Raw genomic sequence first — 27491 nt, forward strand, 5'->3', positions numbered from 1 at the left:
TCATTTTTGTCGGTTATGATATACTGTACTGTATCGACATGCACTTGTAAGAAGTGTAAAAGAATAAATTGGTAATTTGTTTTTTATGATGGGCAACATTTAGGAAATACTATCAAGTTAAGCCTTATAGAGTTTCAAGTGCTGCAAATGTGGCACTTCATCTGAGAATTTTCCAAATTGTTTGTGAATCTTTAAAATTTGGTGTAGTAAGGACTCTACTGTTTTGTTAAAAGATTTACACCCAAGTTTTATGAATCTTGAATTTTTTCTTTTTTATATGTGGTTGCAATAGCATGAATGTACACAAGAGTAGTGGTACCAGTCCAATAAGAGCCAACAGCATCAGTGTGTTATGTACAGTGCACCACAACTTTGCTATGTACTGGGATGGACCACCTGTTCCATCTCCAAGACATCCAACACATTGGCTGTTTCATAACCATGACTTTCGGACTGTGGCCACAGGAAAGAGAAGAGGTAGTGTTTCAAGGTACTGTCATAAATAATCAACCCTGAAAACAGCCTGTAAAAAGGGCTTTTTTAAATGTACAGTACGTTCACATTTGACATTTTACCCACTGAACCCCTGTTCCTCAGTATCCCCGCTCCTTCCTAAGAACCACCAGTATGGAATTCCCTCGCAATAATTAACAGAACAGACTTGGGAGACACCCGGATTCTAGTAAACACGCTTACTGTAAGAGTAACTTTTTACTTACATGTACGTGCCTTAATTTCGGTTTGCCTACCTCCACAGAATATCACAATATATATCTGAAATGTATCACTTTACTGTATACTACAGGCTGCACATGCATTAGTAACTATAAGCTGTTCAAGTGTACTTTATATCTTCACCACCTTTCTCTCTCACAAGAAGGCTCTACAGCTGATTTTTTTTGCATTCTGTTTTCAGCATGAAATTAACCTTTACCCGTTCCTTAATAACTGTAATATGGTATTGTGTTTGGATTTTTATTTACCTATTAGTAGTGACAAGATTATTTCAGTAATAAGCTGCCACTACATTTTGGAACTCTCCGTGGGTGATCCAGTGTTCCTCTAAGTACTGTACTAAATCGCTTGGTTCAGTGGTTCTCAAACTCTGGTACATGGAGCGCCCCCAGGTGGTATGCCAGATGACACTGGAAATGTGTTGCATGCGCTGAAAAATTGGGATGGGTTTTCATATTTTCTATTTTAATAAAATTAGTTTATGTGTCTCATATGCAGCCTACGTACATAGCTACGACGAGCCACTAATACCTGAGCGGCCACAAGAGCTACTATGTAATTCTATTCTACCATTGTATAGGAATACATGCTACGAATTTACAGTAAGTGGCCAATTGCATTTAAAAAGAAGTTATCTCCAGCAAATAGGGAGATAGGAAAATGTGCGTGATTTTGGAACAATGCCAATCTTGTAAGCACAGGAATGCGCGCTATGAATGTAAGTGACCAATTATAGTCGCTGGGGGTGTCACACTACACAGCTGATGGTAACGGGCACGTGCTGCGACTCTCTACAACTCGCTGGGATTTTTCTTACGATTATGTAAATGAAGGCTACGACTGAAAATCCAAAGAAAAGTCGTGTAGTGTGTCGCCGGCATTCGACAGCTGCATTGAGCACTCAACAATCGCTGTGAACTCCTCCAGGAGGAGTTGAGATTGTTATAGAAAGTTTAAAAGGACAGAGACCTGGACAGAGAAAAGGGTGAAAGTACACTGTAAAGCCAGAGCAGATATAAGTTAAGTCCCCTTTCCTCATTGCCCCTCGTAGCAGAATTCCCATTAGCCGAGCTATTGACCATTTTAAACCCTATGTTTCAGATGACACAAAAAAGTGTGTTCTGGATAACAAAAAATTGGATGATGTAATTGACTCTAGGTTTTTAACATGAGGAACATACAAAATTTTGCAAACAAGAGGCCTGCATAGCTTGTTTGGTTATTGGCTGACTATAGTTAGTCTAGCTACAATACGTCCCGCCATATTTTGAAAGTGTGATAGCTGTAGGCTCCAGCAACATGACTGGACAGCAAGTTCCATGCTTTTACAACCCTTCATATACCCAATTGTAAATGTACTTCCCTGTTGGTTCTTTTTGTGTCTTTTGGGATTTTGTACAGGAATCTCCTTTTAGTCTTGTCTGTTCAAGACTAAAAAAAAACATTCCTTTAGTCCTGTGACGGTATGACATTCCTTTGAGTCTGGGAATGTGTCTAGTCACTCTTCTCAAGAAGAGCAATCTTTCTTTGTATCATGCTTACCAACATTGTCAAAATTATTGTAATTGAAGTCTTTTTAGCATGTATTACAGTTTTAATAAAACATCCCTTGATTTTAATTATACGCTTTTAATTGTCTCAACATTTTTTATTGTCCTCCACAATGTCTAGTAGCTAAAATAATGTCAATATAAACACAAAAATCTTTTTCCAAGTCTTTTTCTTCAAGCACTGGGTTTCCTATTTCCCATTTCCTGTTTTCTAAGGTGTGGGTTTGCTACTTCCATGTAGCATTCTGCACTGGTTCACATTAAATGTCATCGGTCAGGTTATTGTCCAGTCTTAAACTGTAACACTGGTACTGAAGAACTCTGCTTATTGCATCACCTCAGCTGGAGCATTCACTCCTTTCCTATGCTTGTTTTCTAGCCCTTAACCAGTTCCTGATCCAAACCCATGCATTTCCTTGAATACCTACTGTACCACCTGTAATTTTCATGAAGTTCTTCTATGTGGAACTTTATGAAATGCATTCTGAAAATGAAATAATCATAAGCTTCATTTTTTTATCTGTTAAAGCTGTTGCTTCTTTGAATAACTCCTAACATGAGTTAACTGAGCATTAATGCTGACGATCCTCAAGAATCCTATTTCCTTATAGAAAATTCACTAGTTAGATCTAAATATAATTTCATCATTTTATGGATGTGCTTCACTGTCTGCAGTTTTCCAGTTAATGGGTATTTATTCTGTCCTTGGTGACTCCTGGAAGAGATTTGGTAACAGCCCTTTCTTTAAGTACAGCTGGTAGAATTTCAGGCCTTGGAGATTTAAATTGATTTAAATTTGTAGTATTGATAGTATTTCTGCTAATGCCAATGCTTTGAATATATAACTTTAGACTTTCTCAGCCTGAGAGATTTCGTACTTGTTGAACACCTGAGTGAAAGTTAATGCCATCACCCATTTCTTTTTCATCACCTCTGTACTTTCTTCTTTAATGTTTCTTTGCTGTTGTAATATTGAAATACTGAAAAAAATACATTTTAGCCTCTAGTGCTATATTTTTGCTGTCTCTGTATTGACCTTTGTCCTGTTGTAAATACTGTTGTATTGTTTATTGTTGGTGCAATTCATTATACTTGTTTTATAACAGTATCTGTGCTTGATTTCTTATTAACATTGTCTTGATTAGTGTCATTTTGTTCCGGTTTCCCGTCCTCGATTTTCTTTGTCTGTGCTTCAAGTCTTTAAGGTGTCGTCATCCATTCTCTGTTGATTCCATATAAATCCTATCCCATTATACTACTTTTACATTATATCTCCTTCCTTAAGAGTCTGCTTTTCTGAAATTGTATGCCTTTTCTTTGGGGTCTGCCTCTACAGTTTCAAAATACACTTCAAAGCACACCATACTATGATCACAGGACCCTAAAGGTTGTCTCACATCTGTTTTCCTCACTCTGTTTTGATAGTTTGAAAAGGCCAGATTTATACAGCCAATCCCCCCAGAAGGTGTTCTGATACAGGAAGATAGGTGTTCTGAGTAAGAAAGCAGTTGTTAGCCATGTCTGCTTTTTAAGTTTCAGCATCTGACATTTGTGATGTATTTTTTTTTCTTAATCCAAGTAAAAAATAATATCATTTGACAAATACTTACTCCTAATATATAACATTTGTAGAAAATGCCTGTCAGATGATTAAGCAGAGTGGAGTGTCTTATTCAATGGTCTGGGCATGACAAAAGATTATATTTAGATTATTTTGAATCCCCTTTGTAGTTTTTGTCGTTTTTGCTGGATATTCGAAAAATGATACCTGCAAACAAATAAAACGACTCAGCACAGATTCCATTATCAATTAAACATCATAGAAAGAGATATACACAATTTTTAAAAGTTCCTTCCAAATGTGTTCTAATTTGTGTGTACTGAATATGTGAAGCAAAGTAGAGAATGTACCATGGTGTGAGTCTGTTGAATTCAAGAGAGTACAAATGTGCCATGAATATAAATAAACATTGATTCACTTTAAACTGTTGGTAACTTCATGAGATGTGGTCCACCTGGTCTAAATTTATAACTGGCTAAAATAAGGATTTGCTGAGAAATGACAGTTGTAGATTATCTTGTCTGCAATTTTATAATCTTGAGTCATCCATCAGATTTAATTTGGCTATAATGCACTGAGCATCAAAAGAATCTCGTTTCCTGTAACAACATACAGTATTCACCAAGTATCACCAAGGTGATAAGACTTTTTCTGTAGCCAGTGGACTGACATTTAATTGACATAGCATGGCCAAATTCATTATGCTAATTGACACTGGTCATCAGCAGGGCGAGTAACTGTGAAAGCCTCAGGCTAGTAGCTTGTGTGGCACTGTTGAAAGCAATTTAAGCTTCAGTAATGCATGCCTTACACCAGGATGCAGATGCAGTCATGTGGGATTCAGTCTCGCTGTGCCTGGACAAGTGCCTACCTGTTCATTGGCCTCTGAACCCTAGAGACCATATCATCCAACACATTGGTAGGGCTCAAGTCTGGCAAGGGATCCTCCATATCATAATTGCTACATTCTTTTCCTGCTGTCCTGCTTTCCTGATGATCAGTAAGTTATTGTGCTGTGTCCTAGACTTCAGTCCTATGCATCTACTCAAAGCTGGGTTCCCAGGGCTATTTCCATTTTTTACTAACCTCCTCAAATGAGTTCCTTGAGCCTGGTTTTGTTCCCATAATCTTAAGATTTTTTACTATCATACCTGTCTTTAACAGTTACCACCTTATTCCAATTTGCCTTTTCTCACAAGAAATCTTGAAAATATGATGACAGTTCTCTTCGTGCACATAATGAGTTCTTTGAAACCTCTTTGATGAGGGCTTAGAGAACATACTATCAGCCCCTGTTAAGGCAGCTGGCTGATGGCTGCTGATTCTAATTCACCCAATGCCCTTCTTCTGGATTTAAGTGCAGCAATCACAGCATCCTACTGGACTTAATGAAAGTTATGTAGGGATCACTGGAATATTGTTTCATTGGACTGATTCTTTGTTTGTTTGCCAGAAGTCAATCAGCAGATCTTGTTTGTTTTAAATCTGCTCAGAAATCTGCTTTCCAGTCCTTGTAGTGGAGGCACACACACCTGCTGGTTTTACTTCGAGCTGAGCTTAATTACCTAATTAAAGTCTTAATTGAATTCACATGTTAGTTACTTGGCGTATTGGCGAGTTTTACTGTACTCAAATGTTTGCCATTTTTCTTTTGAAATGTAAATATTTCAAGGATGGACTACAAGTAACTGATTACCTCTGCTTATACAGTATGCTTGAATCTGAATTGAGCCATTCTAATGAGGGTAATATGAAGACTGATAAATTTGTGCATCAATACGAAACTTAACAGGGTTTCCCACAGGCCAGGGGGTGACCTCCCACAGATATAAAGACGTAAAGTGGCTCAGTGTGATGTGGTGGGGGGCAGCATGGTGCACAAGTGTGAAATAGGGGCTTTCAGTAGAGGTTGTTTGTCACCAGAGAACAAGAATGACAAAGTAACTAAGCTTTTTGTTTCTGAGACACAGTTCATAATTTAGAATTTGTCTGTGACCTGATGATTCAGCTACATGGAAACCCCACTTTTTTTTGTTCTATATGATGCCTAATGTGTGAGATTTTCTGTTGAAAATTGTGATACTATTGGTATTGATGGTTTCTTTTATTCAAGTACAAAAGAAACGTTTATTAACCGAATTGGGAGTCTACAACAATTTCACAATTTACATTCTTCACAATTTCACAATTACTTATTTTCTTTAATAAACCCACACTTTATACAGTTGTGTGAGATGTTCAGACCAAGGCATTAGACTGTGAGACTTATAATAATAATAATAATAATAATAATAATAATAATAATAGCTTACACTTATATAGCGCTTTTCTGGACACTCCACTCAAAGCGCTTTACAGGTAATAGGGACTCCCCTCCACCACCACCAATGTGCAGCATCCACCTGGATGATGCGACGGCAGCCATAGTGGGCCAGAACGCTCACCACACATCAGCTATCAGTGGGGAGGAGAGCAGAGTAATGTAGCCAATTCATAGAGGGGGATTATTAGGAGGCCATGATTGGTAAGGGGCAATGGGAAATGGGAAATTTTGGCCAGGACGCTGGGGTTACACCCTTACTCTTTTCGAGAAACGCCCTGGGATTTTTAATGACCATAGAGAGTCAGGACCTCAGTTTAACGTCTCATCCGAAGGACGGTGCCTGTTTATAGTATAGCGTCCCCATCACTATACTGGGGAATTAGGACCCACATGGACTGCAGGGTGAGCTCCCCCTGCTGGCCCCACTAACACCTCTTCCAGCAGCAACCTTAGTTTTTCCCAGGAGGTCTCCCATCCAGGTACTGACCAGGCTCACACCTGCTGAGCTTCAGTGGGTTACCAGTTGTGAGTTGCAGGGTGATATGGCTACTGGCTGCATGATGAAGCCCTGTTGTCCATAAAGAACCACTGGTTAATAAGGTAAGGTCAGTGGGTTGCCAGTTGTGAGTTGCAGGGTGGTATGGCTGCACGCTAAACTTGAACGCTATATGATTATGTACCATCATGGCTGCTGGCTGGCAGAAGATTTGGGGTGTATTTCAACTAAACAGGATTTCAATGTGCATTCTTGTGTACAATTTGTCAGTGTTGACATATTTAATTGGCCAAAAGGCAGCACCTTTTTTCGGCCAGGCACCCCACCTGGACTGCATACCACTGTAGGAAACCATGCTTTATATACAGTAGCACCTTTCGAGTCAATCATCTCAAAGTGCTTTCAAATAAATCAAAGGCACATTGCGCTTATCCAGAAAGAGTTTAAAAAAAGACTGAGGGCAGTAATTGATACCAAAGCCATTTCCACTAAGTACTGACTTAAGAGTCTGGATACTTATGTCATCTGTGGATTTCTTATCTTTCAATTTTTCAATTTTGTTTACAGATTCTGCTGACATCCTGCCTTCTTCACAGGTAGCGGTGTTCAATTTGATCATGTAACATTCATTATTTGTAATTCAAAAAAATCTGATGTCATTGGTAGGGGGTGAATACCTTTGTAAGGCTCCGCACGCTTACTGGTGTAACCAAAAGATACATAGCTTGTTTGTTTTGTGAGATAATTATAAAGTCTGGGGTGTGCATACTGAACACTGCATTCCTTGCCCACTAAAAGGAAAATCTCTCATGACAAAGAGAAAAAGTAGACAAATCTCAGGCTCTAATGGAAACATCTGTTACTTTCACATGCAAATGGTCTGTACTAATAAGATACACATGTTCCTCCAAGTGCTGTACCAAATCCTAATGTATCCTTTTCCAGGTTATTATGAAAAATCCCTTTGCTTGGGAATGTTTATTCTAGTTGCACCCAGTATTATGTGAACAGCAAAGTCATTATTTGTGTAGATTAGTATGTTGGTTGGTCACTCTTCCAAAATAAATGCCATGTTATTCTTTGAAGGGTAAAAATAGCTTGCACGTCTATTCATACTGACTTACAATAGCATTCAGTCATACAAGTGGGCTCTTTACTGGTGTGTTGTGAATGAAGTACCTTGCCTAAGGGCTCACTTGAAATCCCCACCTGATATTTGAAGCAACATACAACTGTACGTAAAAACTTGTCTTGCTTCATCGTCGGCTTATTGCAGTAGAAAACCTTTTGTAGGCCATAAAGTTAGGGGACATTTATATTTAGGGTAAATCTGTGGCTCAGGGACTTTCTGTTTACAGATACAATTATCAGGAGGTGGTCACACCGAGATTAACTTTATACAAGAAAATAAAATCTGCATTGTGTCTAAGAGATGGGAATTGAAATAAGTGGAAACTGGAACAATTAAAATGGTAAGGTAGTATTTATTATAACATTGTTACAATTCTGATAACTTGGGGTGCCTAAATTGGTCTTCTGTTTCACTACCCAATCCCCTACTGCATTATTTCTCAAATTCAAAATTAAAATACTTTGGGGAAAGAGACAGTTTGAGATCATTTGTTTTTTTTATATTGTTATATAAGAATGTATATGAAGTAGTTCAGGTGCGTAGCCTGAGGAACTGTGGAGCTCTGACACCTGCAGAAGGCCTTGACACCTATTCTTCCTAAGAATGTATATTGTTAATCTTATTATTTTGTTCATGCTGTTACTAGAAAGCCTTTCTCCAAAACATTGTGATTAAAATAGATCTGATGCTTTCTTGTTTTTTCACATTATTTTTGTACAAAATCAGTGATTCAATATGTAAAAGAATGATGTGTTAAAGAGTTTCTGGGTTACTTTAGGATCTCTTCTTAGTCAGATACAAACAGCTTCCTTCTGGTGTGTTTCCTTTCCTTTTATTTTTATTTTTCTATTGCTTGATGTTTTGGGTCAGAAAGAATAATCATGTAAAATTATGCTGTTTAGCCTATTTCCTAAGTAGTATAATCAGTAGGTTGTATAATCACATACAGTATGAATATGATTTCAAAGAATTGTGCAAGATTTAATATTTCTCAAGATATCATAATCTTTTATTATTAGTTAATTGGTGTAATCTTTTATGAGGAGTATAGTGCAATTAAAAGGGTTTTTAAAATGAGAGCTTTTCTTACCTACCCATACATTACACATTTCTTTACCTTTCAGGCAGTTAATGCCATTCAGCTTAAGTAAATGATTAAGGTTATTTTTTTGCACCCTTTTGCCTCCAGGATAAATAATTAAGGCCAGTCATGCTTTCTGGTTTAACCTAATGCCAGACAAGACAATTGACTTGGTAACATGGATACATTCTTCTCTCAACTGAAAGCATAATGAACATAAAGCTGAGACAAGAGATGGTTATTCAGTTTGCTGTTATCGAATTGATGTCTGTTTCTTGAAAGAGTCTGGGCGTTGTCTTCAGCAACAATGCTGTATAGCTTGTTGCAGATTTCCACAACCCTGTGTGTAAAATGAGTGCCTCCTGTTATCGGTTTTAAGTGAACCTTCTCTTAGTTTCCATTTACGTCCTCTGGTTTGTGTTCCACTGTTGATTTGGAAAAAAAAAATGATTGTGCTGCCCTGTTTGTAATGTCTTTGAGTATTTCGAATACCTGAATCAAGTACTCTTGTTGTCATCTCTGTTCAAAACTAAAAAGGTTCAGTTCCATTAGCCTGTTAGAGTAGAATATGTTTTTAAGCCAGGAAAATCTGTATCTGTTCTCACTTCTCTGAAGAAGACAACCAATTCCAATAGTTTATTAATATGATACGTTTCGTGAAACCAGCCTATCTAGATTTTCAGATAAGCCCTCGATGCCACTGATCACGTGGAGGATTAAACATTTCAGACATACAGAAATGGTAGTTCCTTAGAAAGCTAAGTAGATGTTTGCTCGTTTGAGCTCTCTTCAAAAGAAAAATAGGGTTTGTTTAACATAAAGACCATGCTGTTTTTTCACTATGCTGTGAGATGTTTGTCGCACGAAAGTCTTCAAGGACAGGACAGATGATGCAGAGTCAATCAAATGGATCAAAGTGAGGAACGTAAAGCAAACTGGTGTCTTCAGTGACTAATGTTCAAGTACAAATCAAGTCACAGAGGAGAGCTACAGAATTATACAGTGTGTTGTTGCAAAACATAGGAATCTGTTTACAGATGAGGAATATACAGTATAAAAGAGACTTTACTCAGCTGTTTGGATATTTATGTCAGTGGTTTGCGCAATAAATACATAATCCTCTCCAGAATAAAGGACTTTGAACTCATTAGTGTTGTACTTAAAGAGTATATGGATATAAATGACTATGACTATTCAGATGGAGTTTGAGGACAGCCACACTGCCTTAAACGCGTGCAAAAAACAGCAACAGGGAATACATACTGTAGCAAAGACATTTGCATATCATTCTGAGGAAGGGTTTTCTGTGACAACTGACTGTGGCCCTGCTATGATCAGAAAAAGGAATGGAATTATAAAGATCATTGCGGTTCACCCAACAGTACGTTTTCTTGGCATTATTTATCAAGGAAATCTTTGTGCCTAGATTTCTAATTCTGGTTTCAATAATTAGATGACAACAGTAGTGAAGATTTTCTTGTTACTCATTCTGGCTTGACAAAGAGGTAGTTTCACAAATTCTGTACAAGTAGTTGGACAGTGTTTATGAGGACATTCTGCTTCATTGCACTGTACTTTGGGTAAGCTGAGGGAAGGTTTTGGCATGTTTAGTGGACTGTCTTGATGCAATCAAGATCTTTTTGTCAGAGAAAGGTCAAAACTACCCCAAACTGGGTGACGAAATATTGAAGTATTGTACCATTAGTGTTGCTGAGATTGTAAACTAAATGCAAGAGATTGCATCAAAATTTTTAAGTCACATTTTCAGCATTTTGGCCTGATGTTTTCCTTTCTGATAAAACAAGAAAACATTTTGTGTGTAAGTGACATCGTACAAGAATAACACAGAGACACACAATGGGAGTTATGGATTTCAAAATGCAGCTCATTGAAATACAGTGCTAAGACTTCTGGACTTCGAAGGTTGCGGATCTCCGGTACACATTTGAAGTTACTGAAAGAGATCACAGGGTCTCTGCCGTGAAATGTTGGAAGTCCTTGCTTGTGAAATTTAACTGAAGAAAGTGACACTGTCACTACTCTGAGAACAGACCAGCTAAACACTCTGACTTATGTGCTGCTCAAAATACCAAAGTATGAGTCCAGGACTGGAGAACTCGGCAACTTAGTAAGGAAAACCAAGGACAAGATTCATCATAATAAGCACTATGCATGAAATTAATGATCTCATTTTAATTAATCACAATGTAAGTTGAGCTGTTAGTGACTTTAACAGTGGCATGCAGATCCTTAAATATAAGAGAATGAGGTAACTCTTGTTAGGTGTTGACGCATCGATTCTAAAAGGTGTCATGTCCACCCCGGCTCCAGCACCATGGGCAGACTGACATTACCATGGTAATCTGTGTTGAAAGGAGAGTGGAGGTGTGACTGGACCCCATGCTGTTTAAGGCCAGGTCTTACTGCACGTGGGACTCTAGTAAGGATACGTGCTTTGTTCTGATTCTGCTCCTTTTTTTCATTCTTGTGTTCCTGTATTCCCCTGTTCTGGTTCCCTGGCCTCTACGCTTTTCCCTTTCTACCATTTCTAGTGCCTGATTGGAATCCAGACCCAACGTGTCCCAACCTTGTGATTGGATCTCCCCCATGGCTTGGAATATTTTCAGAATATTTACAGAATCTCTGCTAGACCCAGACCTGCTCGGTCTTTACTCATGGATAGCCCCTGGGGTGTTGGGCGGTGTCTCATCTGCCTTTTCTGGTTTTGACTCCCACCGGCATCATCTCCAACTGGAGAGGTGCAGCTTGACTGCACACCAGTACCCTTCATGCGCTTTCCAGCCTCAGCCCTTCCAGTCAGCTCCAACGGCACTCTGCCCAGTGCCCTCATCATCATTCCCTCATTCCTAGACGCATGCAGCTCTGCTGTGACTGTGTGTGCTTTTCCTGTTAAGCTCTTGCTCCTGTTCCACTCCCACCTGGCCTCCAGTACACCTGCCTACTGCACCGTCTGCCTTGTGCTTCACTTCCTCCCCTGACTTGGGCCCACATTTCCCTCCCACCAGAGCGGCAGACGCAACAAAAGGTTAATAATGATGGAAGTGGTTAAAATAAGCATCTCCTTCTTTTTCATAGGTAACTTTTTCAAGCCTAGTGTTTCCCATTTGATATTTCATCATTTCTGTTTCCTGCTTGTACCATCCTCGAATTAGTAGTTCAAGCAGGTACAGTAGCTGCGTCAGCATGCGTAGGCTGCAAAGGAACAAGTAAAGGTTTATTCCATGCTGGAAAGAGAAGAAAAGAGACACAATGTTTTGGCTGTGGAGCCTTCTTTGAGTGTGAGAAAGAGAGGGAAGTCAGCAGCTGAAGTATCATAGGAGAACAAAAGCTGGAGTGAAGAGGAGGTGGGAGCACTCTGTCTAAACAAAGGCTGTATCTTGAATACCTACAACCTGCAATCATCTTTGAGAAGCTTTATCAAAAGCCTACTCAAAATGTAAATACGACGTATGTCCTCTGCATTCAGTTAACACTGCTATTTCTTGTTCAAAGAATTCTGACAAGTTACTTAAGCAAGACCTATTTTCTAAAACCATGTTGATTATACCCTAGACTCCTACTGCCATACAGATGATCCTCTAATTTTACATGTAAAGATCAACATAAGCAAAACGTATTGGTCTGTAATTACTTGGTTTATTTCTTTTCTTTATGGATGAGTGCTACATGAGCAATTTCCCATTCAATGTTGAGGAGTGTTAGTCTATGAATAACATCTCTTGAATCCCTACGTAGCATTGGTAGAATACCACTAGAGTGTGAAGATTTATCTTCAGTATTTCTAATATTTTATCTGATCATATACAATATAATGCTATTTTAATTTTTTTAACTGAAAGACAATTAATCTTTTACCATTCTTTTGTTGTTGTATTACTGAAAAGAAAATTAGAATTAATGCTGAATTTCCTAAATCAATTTATAAATTGTACCCACAATTTATTGATCTCCATTTCTTTAACTGCATGCTGTTCTTTTTGCCATCATCTTTGTATATCAAATTGGTGTATTATGCCTTTTGGGACTTTGAATTTTAGCCTTTAATTTCTCTTTGGTTGAAACAGATCTGTTTCACAAATAAACTCTTTAAACTCTTGCCATTAAATCTCCTCTAGTTCTGTATCGATCCTGTCCTATTTTACATACAGTTTTTGTTTTTCTTTTGTTTACTAGTGTATATGATTTTTTTCACATCAGGAATAAATGCTGTGTTTATTCAAAATACTTTTTTCTTGACAACCAGTATGTAATTTCAGTACCTAATCCATACCTAGAAACAATTTCTTACTTTTATATACACCAACTATCAGGGATATGTAAGGGTTCTGTTCCATAAGTCTTTATGTAACCCAAATTATACTCAAGTCAGAAGATACCCTTTCCTTGCCATTGTGTGAACACATTGCCATTCACTATATTGCAGCGACCCTCCCTTATTTTCCCTAACTACCTCGGAAACTGAAGAAGGAGGGAGAGGAGACTAGAATTGCAGACAGTGTTTCTTGTTCTTTAATGTGTGTGTTTGTCACACAGGGGGTAGAGACCAAGAGAGAGAATGCACAAACACCTAGCAGTCAATGAGGTAGAGAAAGAAAACTCTATAAAGACGGTACAAAATGAAATAAAGATCAATTAAAAGAACTTCAGGGTTTTGTAGCGTTTTAAACCCTTTCATTAGAAGAATATGCATAAAAACAAACTAATTTAAATATTGCTGAGAATTATCTTTCACACATGTATACATATTATACTCTACATTGAATTACCCTAAACTCTACTGTTAAGCAATTTGAGGACAAAATAAAATAAAATACAAAGTAAATAATAAAATTACTTGAGTGCTTCTCTGGCGTGATTTCAATACAGGCTACCCACAATTTTTGGTGCAAAACAATGAGATAATGTGCAGAGGCTGACACACACGTGTGAAAGCAAAGCAGGACGGCAGTGTAAAAAGGAGCCTTGTTGAATTTTGATGGTGACCACAATATACTTATACAGGTACAATATGCTCTCTTGTATTCATCTGCGGTAGGAACTTACCGTGCTACTTGCTCTTTATGTAACGTAAACTGGAACACTTTATTATGGGACCCCCGGGAGCTTTGTACTGAAAGTGAAATTTACACAAGTTGAGTCTTGTGTAACCCGGCCTGTTTTTTTCTAGCCTTGATTATTGTAAGGCAGTACTTGTTGGTGTATCCACATGTGTTCTTACTGTAAGTTATGGGCATTTTGCAGCTTGGCTGCTTGTATTTTAATCAAATGTAAAATGGTTGAGTGTACATTACCTCTTTTAGCTCCCTTGCACTGGCTGCCTACAGATTTCAGATTGAAGTTCAAAATACTGCTGATTGCCTGTATTCTACAGTGAACTACCAACCCAGTAGAAACCTACAATTCATTTATGCTCTTCGGCCATTTGTTGGTTCCCAGTACAAGGTTCTGGGAGACCATTCTTTTTGTTCTGATGCTCCTAGCTGCAGAAGAATCTCAGATTGCATATCTGATATTTTAAAAATCAGAGAACACTTTCAAATCCTGTCTTAAAGGTCATTTTATAAAAAAACTTTTAATTATCTAGTTTACGGTTTTAATTTGTATAAACCAGTCTTTTGTTTGATGTAGTGTACAGTGCCTTGAGACATGCCGTAGGAAGGCACTATTTAAAATAAATGTTATTAATAAAAGTATGTAAAGCCCCCTGCTTTTAAATACTTTTCCAAATCATTAAGATTTTAAATGGTGCAGTTTTATTTGGAAGCATAAAAGTTTTGGATATTTAATGCTGATATATGTCAGCAGAACTCTTGTACATGTCAAAAGCTCCGAGACCCAGGGGTGCTTAATTAGATTATTGGAAGAATGAAATGTAAGAAATGTAATGTAATGTAAGACACGCAGGTTTAGGAATAAACAATCAGTGTCAGCTGTCAGCCATCTACCCATAAAGGAGAATCAATCAGCAGTTCAGTCAAGATATGAACTTAAGATGAACCAACCATAATGAGTGATTTTTTTTTTAGCTATCAAAACAAATCAGCTCCTAGTAGTTTTAAAGGGATCACATGATCAGAAATGTACATAGAATAACAAGCATGACATATTATGTATTTAGATACTGTACTGTTTAATAAGATGTTTGGGCTGTGAAGTCCCTTGTTTAACATCCAGGCTAAATCCTATAATCTATGCATTTTTCTGTCAAACTTTCATGGAAAGTTATTTTCCTCATCCAGACAAGCATACTTTCAAGGAAAATACTTTCTCTGTAAATTTGGGCTGGGCTTTGGAATAGGATATACTTGGGCAACGTCCCCAGAATGGAAGATCTAGAGAGACAGGTTATTTCCTACAGTTTCATGGCACGTAGAGTCACACATTCCATCCACGAGTACCAGGATACAGAAGTGTGCTATCAACCCACAGGCTTGGTTCAACAACTGTTTGACTACTAATGTCTGCTGTGACTGTGCTGGTCAGGGCAAGAAAGGAGTCTCATATGTTCTGTAATTTGTTTGATAGTGTGTAGTAGTGCAACAGCCTCCTGTGCCTGGCAAGGGACAAAACATGAACCAATAATCTAACTTCAAGCCAAACCCCACAATGACCTTACCTTATTAACCAGTGGTTCTTTATGGACAACAGGGCTTCATCATGCAGCCAGTAGCCATATCACCCTGCAACTCACAACTGGTAACCCACTGAGGCTCAGCAGGTGTGAGCCTGGTCGGTACCTGGATAGGAGACCTCCTGGGAAAAACTAAGGTTGCTGCTGGAAGAGGTGTTAGTGGGGCCAGCAGGGGGCGCTCACCCTGCGGCTCATGTGGGTCCTAATGCCCCAGTATAGTGATGGGGACACTATACTGTAAACAGGCGCCGTCCTTCGGATGAGACGTAAAACCGAGGTCCTGACTCTCTGTGGTCATTAAAAATCCCAGGGCGTTTCTCGAAAAGAGTAGGGGTGTAACCCTGGCATCCTGGCCAAATTTCCCATTGGCCTTTATCAATCATGGCCTCCTAACAATCCCCCTCTATGAATTGGCTTCATTACTCTGCTCTCCTCCCCACTGATAGCTGATGTGTGGTGAGCGTTCTGGCGCACTATGGCTGCCGTCGCATCATCTAGGTGGGGCTGCACATTGGTGGTGGTGTAAAGCGCTTTGAGTGGAGTGTCCAGAAAAGCACTATATAAGTGTAAGCAATTATTATTATTATTATTATTATTATTATCATGACAAAGGCAAGATAAAGAAGAATGCGGTTCGGTCTGTCTTCAGGGCTTCAGATCTTTAAGGCTTTAGTGCCAGAGATCAGGTCTACTGAAAAGTGAGGGAAGAGGTGAGGTGAGGATCAGCTATAACTGATCAAGAGGATGACAGCAACATCTCCCTCTACATCTGTGTATTGTTAAATCTCTTTCTTGTGACAATTGGAAAACGTTTACAAACAGAAATGCCATAAAAAACAAATATAGGAAAATTGCATCGTCACATTCTAAAATAATTATGGAAAGTGTTCATGTGTCTGCAGTGTCACTAAAGTTGGTGAGTAAGTACAGAATATTAAATTCTCCGTTTTAACTAAACCCAATGTGAAAATTAAGCACCTTGGAGACTGAACTCCAAGCTAATTGAGGCAGTTGTCGGTTGTGTGGCTTATGGTGTTGGATGTATGCATCTAAGCATAGATCTTTGAAGATCTAGAGAAAGCAGATCCTCCTACAGCAACACTGTATGTCTTTTAGTTTTTCTTAGTTTTGAAAAACCTTTAGTATTTTTTTTTGTTTCACTCTGCTGATACAGTATGTAGGTTTGGTCCTATGTATTGCCCATTCTTTTTTTCGTGGAATAACCTTACTTTTGTGTTACTTTTCTTAATTATTATTGGCACATATGGGTGTTTAAACAACGTGGTGCAAAACTTGTTTTGCAGTATTATTGCAGCATTTAGGTGAATGTTTCAGGAAGATTTGCCTTTGTCAGTTGTACTTTCATTAACTGTTGACCCTTAGAGCCTTATTCTGATCACACATTAAATGGCCAATCAAATCAGCCATAAAGCAACCGACAGAGCTGAGCAAGCATATCAAAGAAGAAAAAAACATAAAAGAAAAGAATGAAATACAGAGAACAGTACTATTTGAAAAATACTCAATCCATTCCATGAATTTGTAAGTCTTTTGTGATCCAGTGGCATCACACTTGAGTATTCATGCTTCCAACCCCAAAGATATTAGAACTAATTTTGTTTGAATAGTATGGCAGTTAAGTGAAAATTCCTAATTTAACAACAGCTTGTGACACCTATGGAGAGCAAGCTGGGGTATGCGAAAAGACGAATTCCTAATGTAGGAAGTTGTATTGGGCTAATTAAGTGATGTTATGTTATAGTGTATCCTACAAATCAGGAGTAACAGATCTGTCATCTCTACAATGTTGAATACACATTTGGAGTGCATGAAAACAATTTTCAGGGGTTTTGATCTCTCAGCTGGAGAACTATACTACAACCTCTGTATCATCATCCCCATCCCCCGTAAATGTTGAACAACTTGCTGCTGAAGTTGCTTAACATTTGTGTAGTACATAATATTTGCTGTATGTAAAAGGTGTTACACTGAAACTTCAGAGGATATGCTCCACATTCATGTAGGGAGCATGGGGCTGCACTTCACATGAAAATGAACCTGTGGCTAGAGGAGGACTTAAGTAACGAGTCCATCCATCTGTCCGTTTTCTAACCACTTTGTCCAATAGATGGTCAAGAGGAAGCCAGTGCCTGTCCCAACAAACAACAGGCACAAGGTGGGATAAAGCCAGCCGTCATATATGATTATCATTTTGAATATTTCACACTTTGCATATAGTAATGACATGAATTAATGAGATTTTTATTCAAACGTTTTTCAGTATGGTCGGTTGTGTTACCCAACATAGTCCTCCAGTTTTGTGATATGAACAAAACTGGCACATTATAATGCTTGTTATTACTGAAATCTTATCCACTGAGAGGCAGGTTATGTTGGGTAGTAATATCCAAATTTATTTTCAATAATGTATTACAAATGAGTTTAGAAAGCTAAATGTATGTGTAGTACATAAAGAAATGTTATGTTATTACAGTAATTGCTCTCTGCATTCCAATGCTGTTCTTCCAGTGACTGAGAAATTACTGTGGCTACCAGCTTCTATGTGCTTGTGCTCTTACTCTTTAGTCTTGTTGTCTAACCTTCTCTTAAGAAATGTCAGAATGAGGTTGTCGGATCACTTACCTATGACCAGACAAACTGGTGGGCTGAATGGCTTCCTGTTTGTAAACATTTGCATGTTCTAATATCCCTAAAAACATTTCATGGTAAACGTCCAACAGAAGGTCTGTATTTTCTCTAAAGGATATCATAGTCTGTGGATCATTGTCACGGTCCAGAAGAGACTTTACCAGCTCCCTCTACCACATGTTAATAAAGTTTCTTGTTTAACCCTGGAGGAGGGGGTAGCTTTTAGCCGTGGACTCCCAGCAGTTTCCTAAATTAGGTTTTTCTATGAATTGGCTTCATTACTCTGCTCTCCTCCCCACCGATAGCTGATGTGTGGTGAGCGTTCTGGTGCACTATGGCTGCCGTCGCATCATCCAGGTGGATGCTACACATTGGTGGTGGTGGAGGGGAGTCCCCATTACATGTTAAGTGCTTTGAGTGGAGTGTCCAGAAAAGTGCTATATAAGTGTAAGCAATTATTATTATTATTATTATTATTATTATTATTATTATTATTATTATTATTATTATTATTATTATTATTATTTCCTCCCCCCTGTGCTGTGCATCTTATTCTATGTGTGATACTATCTCATCTGACATCCTACCCCTAGAGTGCGCTGCACTTCATTCCTGTTCCTAGTTCTGTGTGCTTATTCATGTCCTTCTGGTGTGTCTTGTTTCCGTTTTCTTATTAAGTCCCTGTGACTCCAGTGTTCCTTGCTTAGCATTAGGGTACGGATGTCGTGAGGCCTAGCATCAGATCATCCCACGTCCGTGTCCTGAGGACATTGGCCTCATCCCCGACATCGCCTGACCCCTGAGCCTAGTACAAACCTCTGTGTTTGCCGCTACGCATAGGGTCTCTACTACTCTTCTGTTCATTACAAGGCTGGCCTTGACAGTCATTGTGGCTCAAAATCTTTATTTTGCTAATATTTTGTGTGGTGGAGGTCAAGCATGAAACAATATTTAAGCTAAGATATTAATTGTTAGCCAAAATGCAGCTCTTTTGCTGGGGTAAGTAGTAGCCTTGAAATGTCTCTTCTTTGGAAGGATGGAGGTTTTTAAAATTAGAATGTCTGCAGCCAGATGTTTTTCTCTGTTGATAGCCAGGAAAACCCCTGTAGAGAACATCCAAAATAAACACCACTATTGTAGTTTTTTGTGTACAATGCAACCTTAAAATTAATAAATTATCCAGTTAGTAATTGCTGAGTGAAGTATTCATTCTTTCTAGAGTGGAAAAGATAAAAAAAAAAATTCAGCATATTTTGTCTGCATAGTTCTCTGATTTAATGACCCCACAAAAGGGCTTCAGGATAACACATCAAAAGTCATGAATCCCACTGTGGGACACGAGTTTTAAAAAACTGATTTTTGGTGAGGATCTGATGGATAAAGTAATAGATATAATAATTTGAACACGTGAAAGGCCTTCTTCATCACAAATTTAAAGGTGTCTTTGTTCCTCACTTGATCTATGCCTTCCACTTCACAAAATAAAGAATAAATAAAAATATTAAGGACCGAAACTGTGACATGATTTATTTGACATGAAATGTCCCTGCTTTGTTCTCACATTATCACTTAGAAATTCTAGTTTACAATTTGCTATACAATTGATTGGTTTAGAATAGTGGTGACTGCTAATGCACAACTGAAATGAAGCATTTGCTCTGTGTCTTCAGTTGTACTTATTTGTTTAAAGACATCTTTCCATGTGTAGCTGTTATTTTTGGTGTTATTCCTTTTACAGAAATGCAGAAATGCCTGTCATGTACCAGATGCTTTCAACATAAACAGTTAAATTCTAGTTTATGTAGCCTTTTACTGGAGTTTTAATAATCCCTGCCCCAATATACACACCATGTGTATGAGATCATGGGTTGGACCTTTCTTCAGGATTGACTCAACCTTAATGCAATATAATAATCCCTGGAATGATTCTGTAATGTGGGAGCTTGTTGGGTGAATGTACTGTGACAGAAAAACAGTTGCACTGCAGATAAATGTTGAACGCTTCATCCCAACATTAAATATAAAATATTTTGACAGGCCATTAGCCAGTGTTTGTTTGGGAGGGCACAGCTGCAGGTAATTGGTCTCTATGAGCTGCATCTGTGGGCTGGCCTTTTTAAATGGCCTGTCTAAACTCACTTTTGTGACTTCAGAAACTCGTGGAAAGCAAAGCAGCATGTCAGAAGAGGGCTGTCCTCATCTTGCAGAAAGTAGCCTGATGGGCGGCTTCCTTTTTTGTGCTGCTGGGAAAGGGGCAAGTGACAGATTGAGGGAGCAGGGGAGGCCGTTGGTTGTTTGTCAGTGAAGTGACTGGGAAAGGGCCATGAAGGTGTGTGTGTGTTTGCCAGGAAGGTGGCGCGGCTGAGAGCAAGGTAACCTGGTTGGGGTGAAGCCTTTATATTACAAATATGTACATGCTTCTTTAGCATTATAGGAACTGCTCTGTAGAAGGGACCATGCCCTAGCTTGCCAAACTGGAATACTGTGAGGATTACGTTACATTTCTTCTGCAGCTTCCTTAAACATGCGGCTGTTGTCTGCCTCCTGTCTGCAGTGGAAAAATTCCAGCAGCTTCAGATCACCTTCCAATTTCAGAAGAAGTACTTTGAGTAAAACATAGACAAACATGCCTTGACATGGTTTCATGAAATGGAAAAGCTGCTACATTTCACCGCTGTGAAATTTTGACGTTTGTCAGAAAAGTAACTTTTCAAAAGTCCATTCAAGTGTTCTCCCTAGTGAAATCACAGAGATCTAATAACATGATTAAAGAAATACTGAACTGTTTTACAGTGCATTGAAAATGTATTCAGAGACACTTCCTATGGTGCTTCTTTTTATAAAATGACAAAATACTGTAATTCATACACTTTTTAACTTAATATTTGATTCCAAACCTGAAAGCTGAGATTGAAGACCCTTGAAGATAAGTTACAGGAAATGTCAGCAACATTTAAGATAAAAAATTAAATATATTGATTAAGTATCCAGACCCATACTTTACACTCAGTATGGAAGTTATCTATAGAAGCACCTTTTGGTAGTAATCAAAGCTAAAAATCTTATTGGATAAGTGTTTTCCAACTTTGCACACCAGTTTGGTAGAAAGTTTACCCATACTTCTTGGCAGATTAGCTCAGGTTCTCTCATTGCTCAGTGATCACTTATGGATGGTAGTTTTCAAGTCTTTCTACAGATTTTCAAGTCAGGATTTTGTGCTACTCAAGGGCATTTGCTTTCTTATTCTTTTGCCACTCCAGTGTAACCTTGGCCTTGTGGTTTTCAATCAATGTCCTGGTAAAAGATGGAGTTTCATCCAAATTTCATGTCTGAAATAGGTTTTTATTCTTAGATTTGCTCTGTCTACGTTCTTGACAAGCTTCCCAGAAGCAGGACAATAATCCAGTGCTGCCAAACCAATGCTCCACAGTAGGAATGATGCTGACTGAGTGATGTTGGATTTATGTCAGATGTAATACTTTACATTTAGACCAAAAACTTCCATGTTTTTGTCTTGTTGGCCACACGACCTTTCGTCACATGTTTTGTTTCAGTATTACTTGTGTGCTTTGTTCCAACTGGATGCAGTATTTGTTTGATTTTTTCAATTTCATAAATCTCCCCGTTTGTGGAGTGATCGGGATATTGTTGACCCATGGATCTTTTCTCTCATCTCAGCCACTGCACTCTGTAACTCTCTCAAAGTCCCTCTTGGCATCACCATTTTCTTCTTTACCTGATTGCTCAGTTTGGAGGGACAGCCTTATTTAGGCTATTTCTTTGGTTCCATCCACTTCCTAATGATTAACTTCATCATAAGCAATGAAATATAAAGGTTCTTTGAAATGTTTTAATCCTTTTTCTTTATTTGTGCCTTTATATACTGTACCTTTATTCCTGAGTTTTCAAAACTCCTTGGTGTTCATGGTGGAATGTTTGCCTGAAACTCAATACTTGACTAAGGGACCTTACTGAGAAATTATTCTTTAGTTGTTTTTTAACAAGATAATAGAAACCAAGAAATGATTGTATAATCATAATGAAGGTTTCTACAATAAACGTTTTTCATTAAATATTTAGAAGTACTGACGTTTATACAATACCTGAGTATAATATATCAAGTGGTTGTGGTAACATCAGTTACATTATTTCCTGTGTTTGACATAAAAAGGTTCTGCTTTGTTATATCAGTTTTAAAAGTGTCCTTCTTGAAGCATTAAAACTTAAAATTGGGTGTAGTATGGCAGAACATTTCTTTCCTAGAAAACAGGAAATTCTTGAGTCTTGGATTCCAAAGTTTGTATGAAAATGAATGAGGTACTTTGAAATGCTTCTTTGTTATAAATAAAACTAAATGATAGATATTCAAAATGCTATGAGGCTTTGTTAAATGTGTTTCAGTATTATTTGCATACCGAGTTTTTAACCGAGTGGTTAGCTCCCAATAACGTAACTGGGAAAGCATATGATTTAAATTTAATATAAAATTAGATGAGGTAGAATGCCAGAATCTTCAGTTTTGTGTTTGGGAAGTTGTTCCAGCTGTAACCTAGCAACCAGAGTACAAATGGTTAGACTAGCTAATAACATTAATATGTTGGCATTTTTATTTAACGTACATTGTTTTGCACGGTGGGAGTTACCATTGATTAACTTGCAGGAGAATAAACTGAAGGTAGAAGAAACAATTTCCAGCTGTGATATGCATTATTAAAAAAATGCTATTTTTACACATTTGCAGTCATATTTTTTTTTATAGATTAAGTGAGATTTCTTTACCTATGTGTATCTCAATTTACTTTTAGTATGGTCATTTGTGGTTTATATGTAATGAAAAAAAATCTGCTCATAAGTCAATTTATCTTACTCACCAAATCCTTAAAAGATAAAGGTGTCTTTTAATGTGTTTATTGTGGGAAAATATATCGGAGCCTTCATTATGAACTTTGTGAGAATGAAACCTTTGTTCTACTCAAATACATATTCAGAGTGAGTTGTAATTATAGGCACTGCACCTGTGACCCTGAGGGTTTGAGAACACTGTTGTGAATAAAGCTTTTGTTCAAAGGGTTATGTAAAAATGCTAGTACCAACCATGACACTAACACAGACTTGTGTATTTTTAAAACGCACATCTCATCTTGTTTCTGAACTCTCTGCAATAATACCAAACGTGCTGTGATACCACATGGGGCGGTTTACAACAGGGGCGCAGGTTCTAAACCCAGCACTGTCACAACTCTGTAGTCCAAAGTAAACTTTATTTACAGTAACAGCATCTATCCCAGTACAGCAACTTCTTTTACAGCAAAATGACTTGTATTCCATCACAACGGCTCATACCTCAACTCAACAGTTAATTTCAGTTTCAATGCTTTCTTCCTGACTGCAGTACAGATTCTCTCTTCAGCCTCTTACCCGTAGACACTCTTTATGCTTCTGGTTCACTGTGCCTTCCTTGTATGTATTCTCTCTTATTGGTTTAGTGCTCTGTTTAAATGTACTCTGGCAGACCACACAGCTGATCCCTGCTCCAGTGAATGCTGGTGTCCACCATTGTGAGGTCGGTGCCTCCAGTCGGCCATTTCAGGGAGGTCGAACTGTCCAGGAACCGAAGGACACCTCAAAGAAAATAATTTTGTTTTAATTAATTTTGTTTCTCAAGGAAAAAATGTTTTGAGGACTCTGCCCCTCATGGCACAGTGTATACTGGGAACAGGCTCTCAGTACCATATACTGTATATACCATGGATATACCTATTAGACCATGCAAATCAACATAAATATGCCAAGTCACAAACTAATGTGGTGGAAAATGAATACCGTACTGCATATTATTCTATTAGAAAAATGAACATAAAGCACAAATTATCACAGTTATTAAGTGCAGTGATATTCAGGAAAATGTGAGAAAGCAGGAGAGATGCAGTGGTTACAAGGAGCAAAATGTACAGTATTCAGATTTGTACATGAAACTATGTTTGGTGTTATTTGAATTAATTTCTTTTTAAAAACAGATTGCAAAGATTTTACCAAGTGGGTTTACTCATTAATGCATAAAAAATATTTGTCTTTCTTTCACATCAAACTAAGGCTGTTTTTGTTTTTGCTTTACAGGGACTTGAGATTTAACAAAATAAAGGAGATTCAACCAGGCTCTTTCAGGCGTCTTAAAAATCTCAACACACTGTAAGTATTCCTGTTGCACATTTGACACGTGGTATGGTAAGGCTGTTTGTGGATAATAAATTGAATTTCAAATTTCATTAGTTTTCCTGTTTATGTATTAAAAATATATTCTAAATTTAATTTTCTTGAGCTATATATGACTCTAAACACACACATTTTAGACAAATACTTGTCATCCTTTGGTTCTGTTTTCACTTGAACCTGTTATTTTGTATAATTGATCCCTGTTTAAAAAAGTTGGCAAAGAGGTACGTTAGGACTGTGTTTTCATATATTGTAGCATGGCTCCTTCTTTTAAGAATTCCTTTTTATTGATGTATAGTTAAATTATATAATATATAAATGTATAGTTACCATTTTGCTAAACACTATTAGAAAGGAAACTGACAAGATGGGATCACATTTTGGACAGTATGTACTGGGTGCTGGGAATTTTGGGCTTTAATGTGTTTTGATGTATAATATCGTACAAGTAATTTATGGAACAAGTAATAGGTTTATTCCATGCTGAAAAAAAGAAGAAAGAAAACAACGTTTCGACAGTGGAGCCCTCTTCAGGTGTGAGGAAGCCTGAAGAAGGCTCCACGGCTGAAACGTGTTTTCTTTCTTCTTTTTTTCAGCATGGAATAAACATATTACTTGTTCCTTTGCAGCCTACACATGCTGACGCAGCTACCCACCTGAACTACTACAAGTAATTTATATATAGAAGTTAAAATAAGATTAAGATTTCATGGCAGCAGTTTATCCTGCTGCCTCATAGTTCTTTGATCATGGGTTTGATTCCATGCTGGAATGTGTAGTTTGCATGGGTTCTTCCTGGGTGCTTAGGTTTCCTCAACCCACACAAAAGATGTGCAGCCTAGGTTCGATTAGCACTTCTCAATCTACCTTTAGTCTGTGGCCCTGCAATGGACTGGTGTCCCATCAAGAGCCAGAGCAGTCATGCACTTTAAGTCCCACCTTGGGATTTCTTTTTTTGGAATAAACTCTTGTGTTGCCTCAGGACAAGAAGCCATCTCATAATGGATAAGTGGGAATAACATTAAATGAAAGCAGTTTTGCTTCATTTGTCAAACGTTTCATATGTGTCTTTAGCAACTTAAAAAGATGGCAAGAAATGGTTGCCTTATGTGTCAGCCATGTCTTCATGGTTTCAGAAATGTAGGTCAGAGCACACCTAGAAATTAGTATGTTTCCCCCTTTGCTTGGATGACCATTTGTAAAGGTATTTTTCTCAGGTTGACTTGAAGGTCTGCAGTTAAAGAAAAGCTGCTTTTTTTAGATCATCTGAGTGGAAAGATGGTAAATGTAATGATCCAGCTCACACAATTTAGCCAAAAGTTATTATTATAGCTTATTAACCCATCATTTAATTGCCAAGTTGTTGTTTTTTTCAGAAAATTAAAGCTATAAAGCCATATATATCTTGCAAGCACTGCTTAAATGATAATGATGAAGTGAATTGTTCAATATCATATATTCCTTGACTGAAACAGCCATTTTGTTGTTTTTGTAGAAGTAGTAGTTCCCATCTGTTACACGGAAACCTTTATCTGAAGATGACAATAAGCCGTAAGAGAAACATTTAGGCCTCCATGTTAATTATTTATTTTTAAATTATTCTCAGAATAACAGCACATCTTATTCATTATAAACAATATGCTTTGGAGGATGAAGACTATCTCCAGATAGGATGCAACATAATTTGAATATATTTCACTTTAATTAATGCCTACATTTCAGTGTACAAGAGTAACTTGATGAGTGAAAGATTTGTGCAAACTACAGATTTGTGTAAAATACAAATAGTATACAACTGTATTCCTACAGTATGTTAAACAGTACTTGACTATGATCAGAGAATAAAAAACACATGTAATTACTCTCACAATAATTTAAAAAAGTTTCCCCATCTAACTTTTATGTTGGGTAGTGAGTTGGGAATTACTAGTGGTTAAAGGGGAATTGATAGTGGTTTGGGAACTACATCCTCCTTCAAACAATGGTGAAAAGGCTTTGAGCAGTCACCAAAGGATTCCAGGTGATTAGCAGGAATAATTAGCAGAAAATGTATAAGAACGTTACAAATGAGGCAGCAATTCAGCCTTTCGGGCTGACATGTTGGTAGACAGGTTTAAAAAGAGACAAACAAGCCTTGAAAATGTTCAGTTTTGTGGGTGTTCTGCAATGGGTGTGCAGGAAGAATGTTTTGGGATTGAATATTGAAAATAGCTTACAGTATACAGTATGACCTAAACTAGTGGCAACCAATGGCTTCTCTTCATGCTAACATGAAGCTATCAGACCAACGTGGCACTCCTTGTTTCAAGATGGAGACAATGAATTGTGGAACATGGGGCCCACATTGAAAAGTAAAACCATGTGCTTGAATTCTTATGTCCCTCACCTGTCTTTTATAAGCTAACATCAGCCACATACTGTATACTCCAAGTTGAGAAAAGGCATCTGGATACTTTACAAACACCCCTTGTGAAAAAGAAAAGCCATGATAGCAGGGAAGACCTCTGAGTTGAAACAAATTCAAATAATTATTTCTTTATTTATAGTTGACATCTTCAAATTAGTGCTCGACAATTTTACATTTCAAATATGGACTTCTGTTTTATCCTTCTGATGAAACAGGTTCTATTTTAACAACCTTAATCTCTACGAGATTATGAGAATAGTACAAATGTTCCTGAATATGATTAATAAAAAAAGCTGTCAGTATCCAAACTGCAAAAGAACAGGTCGTTTAATTCAATGTGGTTTCTTTATTTTTCCTGCTTTTTCATCATAAGATTAACATATTTCATTCTATACCGAAGTATTTTGTAACTACATAAAATTAAATAGTGTACTAGTAGACATTATTCAAGTAGTTATGTAAGGCTGGCATACTCTGGACATCCACTCTAGAGTAATGTTGTCTGCATCGAGGGCTTAATCAGAAGCACTTTTGCAGTGTCTCTCATGGCAAAATTAAAGGGAAATTGTTATAACTCATGGAATATATGCTGTTTGCATCTTAAATTATAGACTGTTATTAACACAACAACCAAATATCAAGTACACTGGGTAGTGGCTTTGTGTTTACTAGAGGCCAGAGACAAGCCAAGT

General features: G+C 37.7%; 1 protein-coding gene across 5 annotated transcripts in view; it reads left to right on the top strand.

The window, feature by feature from the left end:
* Positions 1–27491, top strand: part of LOC102691657 (peroxidasin homolog) — an 89212-nt gene that overhangs the window by 8414 nt on the left and 53307 nt on the right. For all 5 annotated transcript variants that reach the window (XR_011191419.1, XM_015358114.2, XM_069197439.1 and 2 more), the window contains exon 2: positions 24297–24368. Coding sequence is in view for 4 of the 5 variants with exons in the window: in XM_015358114.2 (XP_015213600.1) it covers positions 24297–24368 (72 nt within the window). In the remaining variant the exon portion in view is untranslated. The remainder of the gene's footprint in view (positions 1–24296; positions 24369–27491) is intronic.

Source organism: Lepisosteus oculatus, chromosome 2 (assembly GCF_040954835.1).
Source record: "Lepisosteus oculatus isolate fLepOcu1 chromosome 2, fLepOcu1.hap2, whole genome shotgun sequence".
Lineage (NCBI taxonomy): Eukaryota > Metazoa > Chordata > Actinopteri > Semionotiformes > Lepisosteidae > Lepisosteus > Lepisosteus oculatus.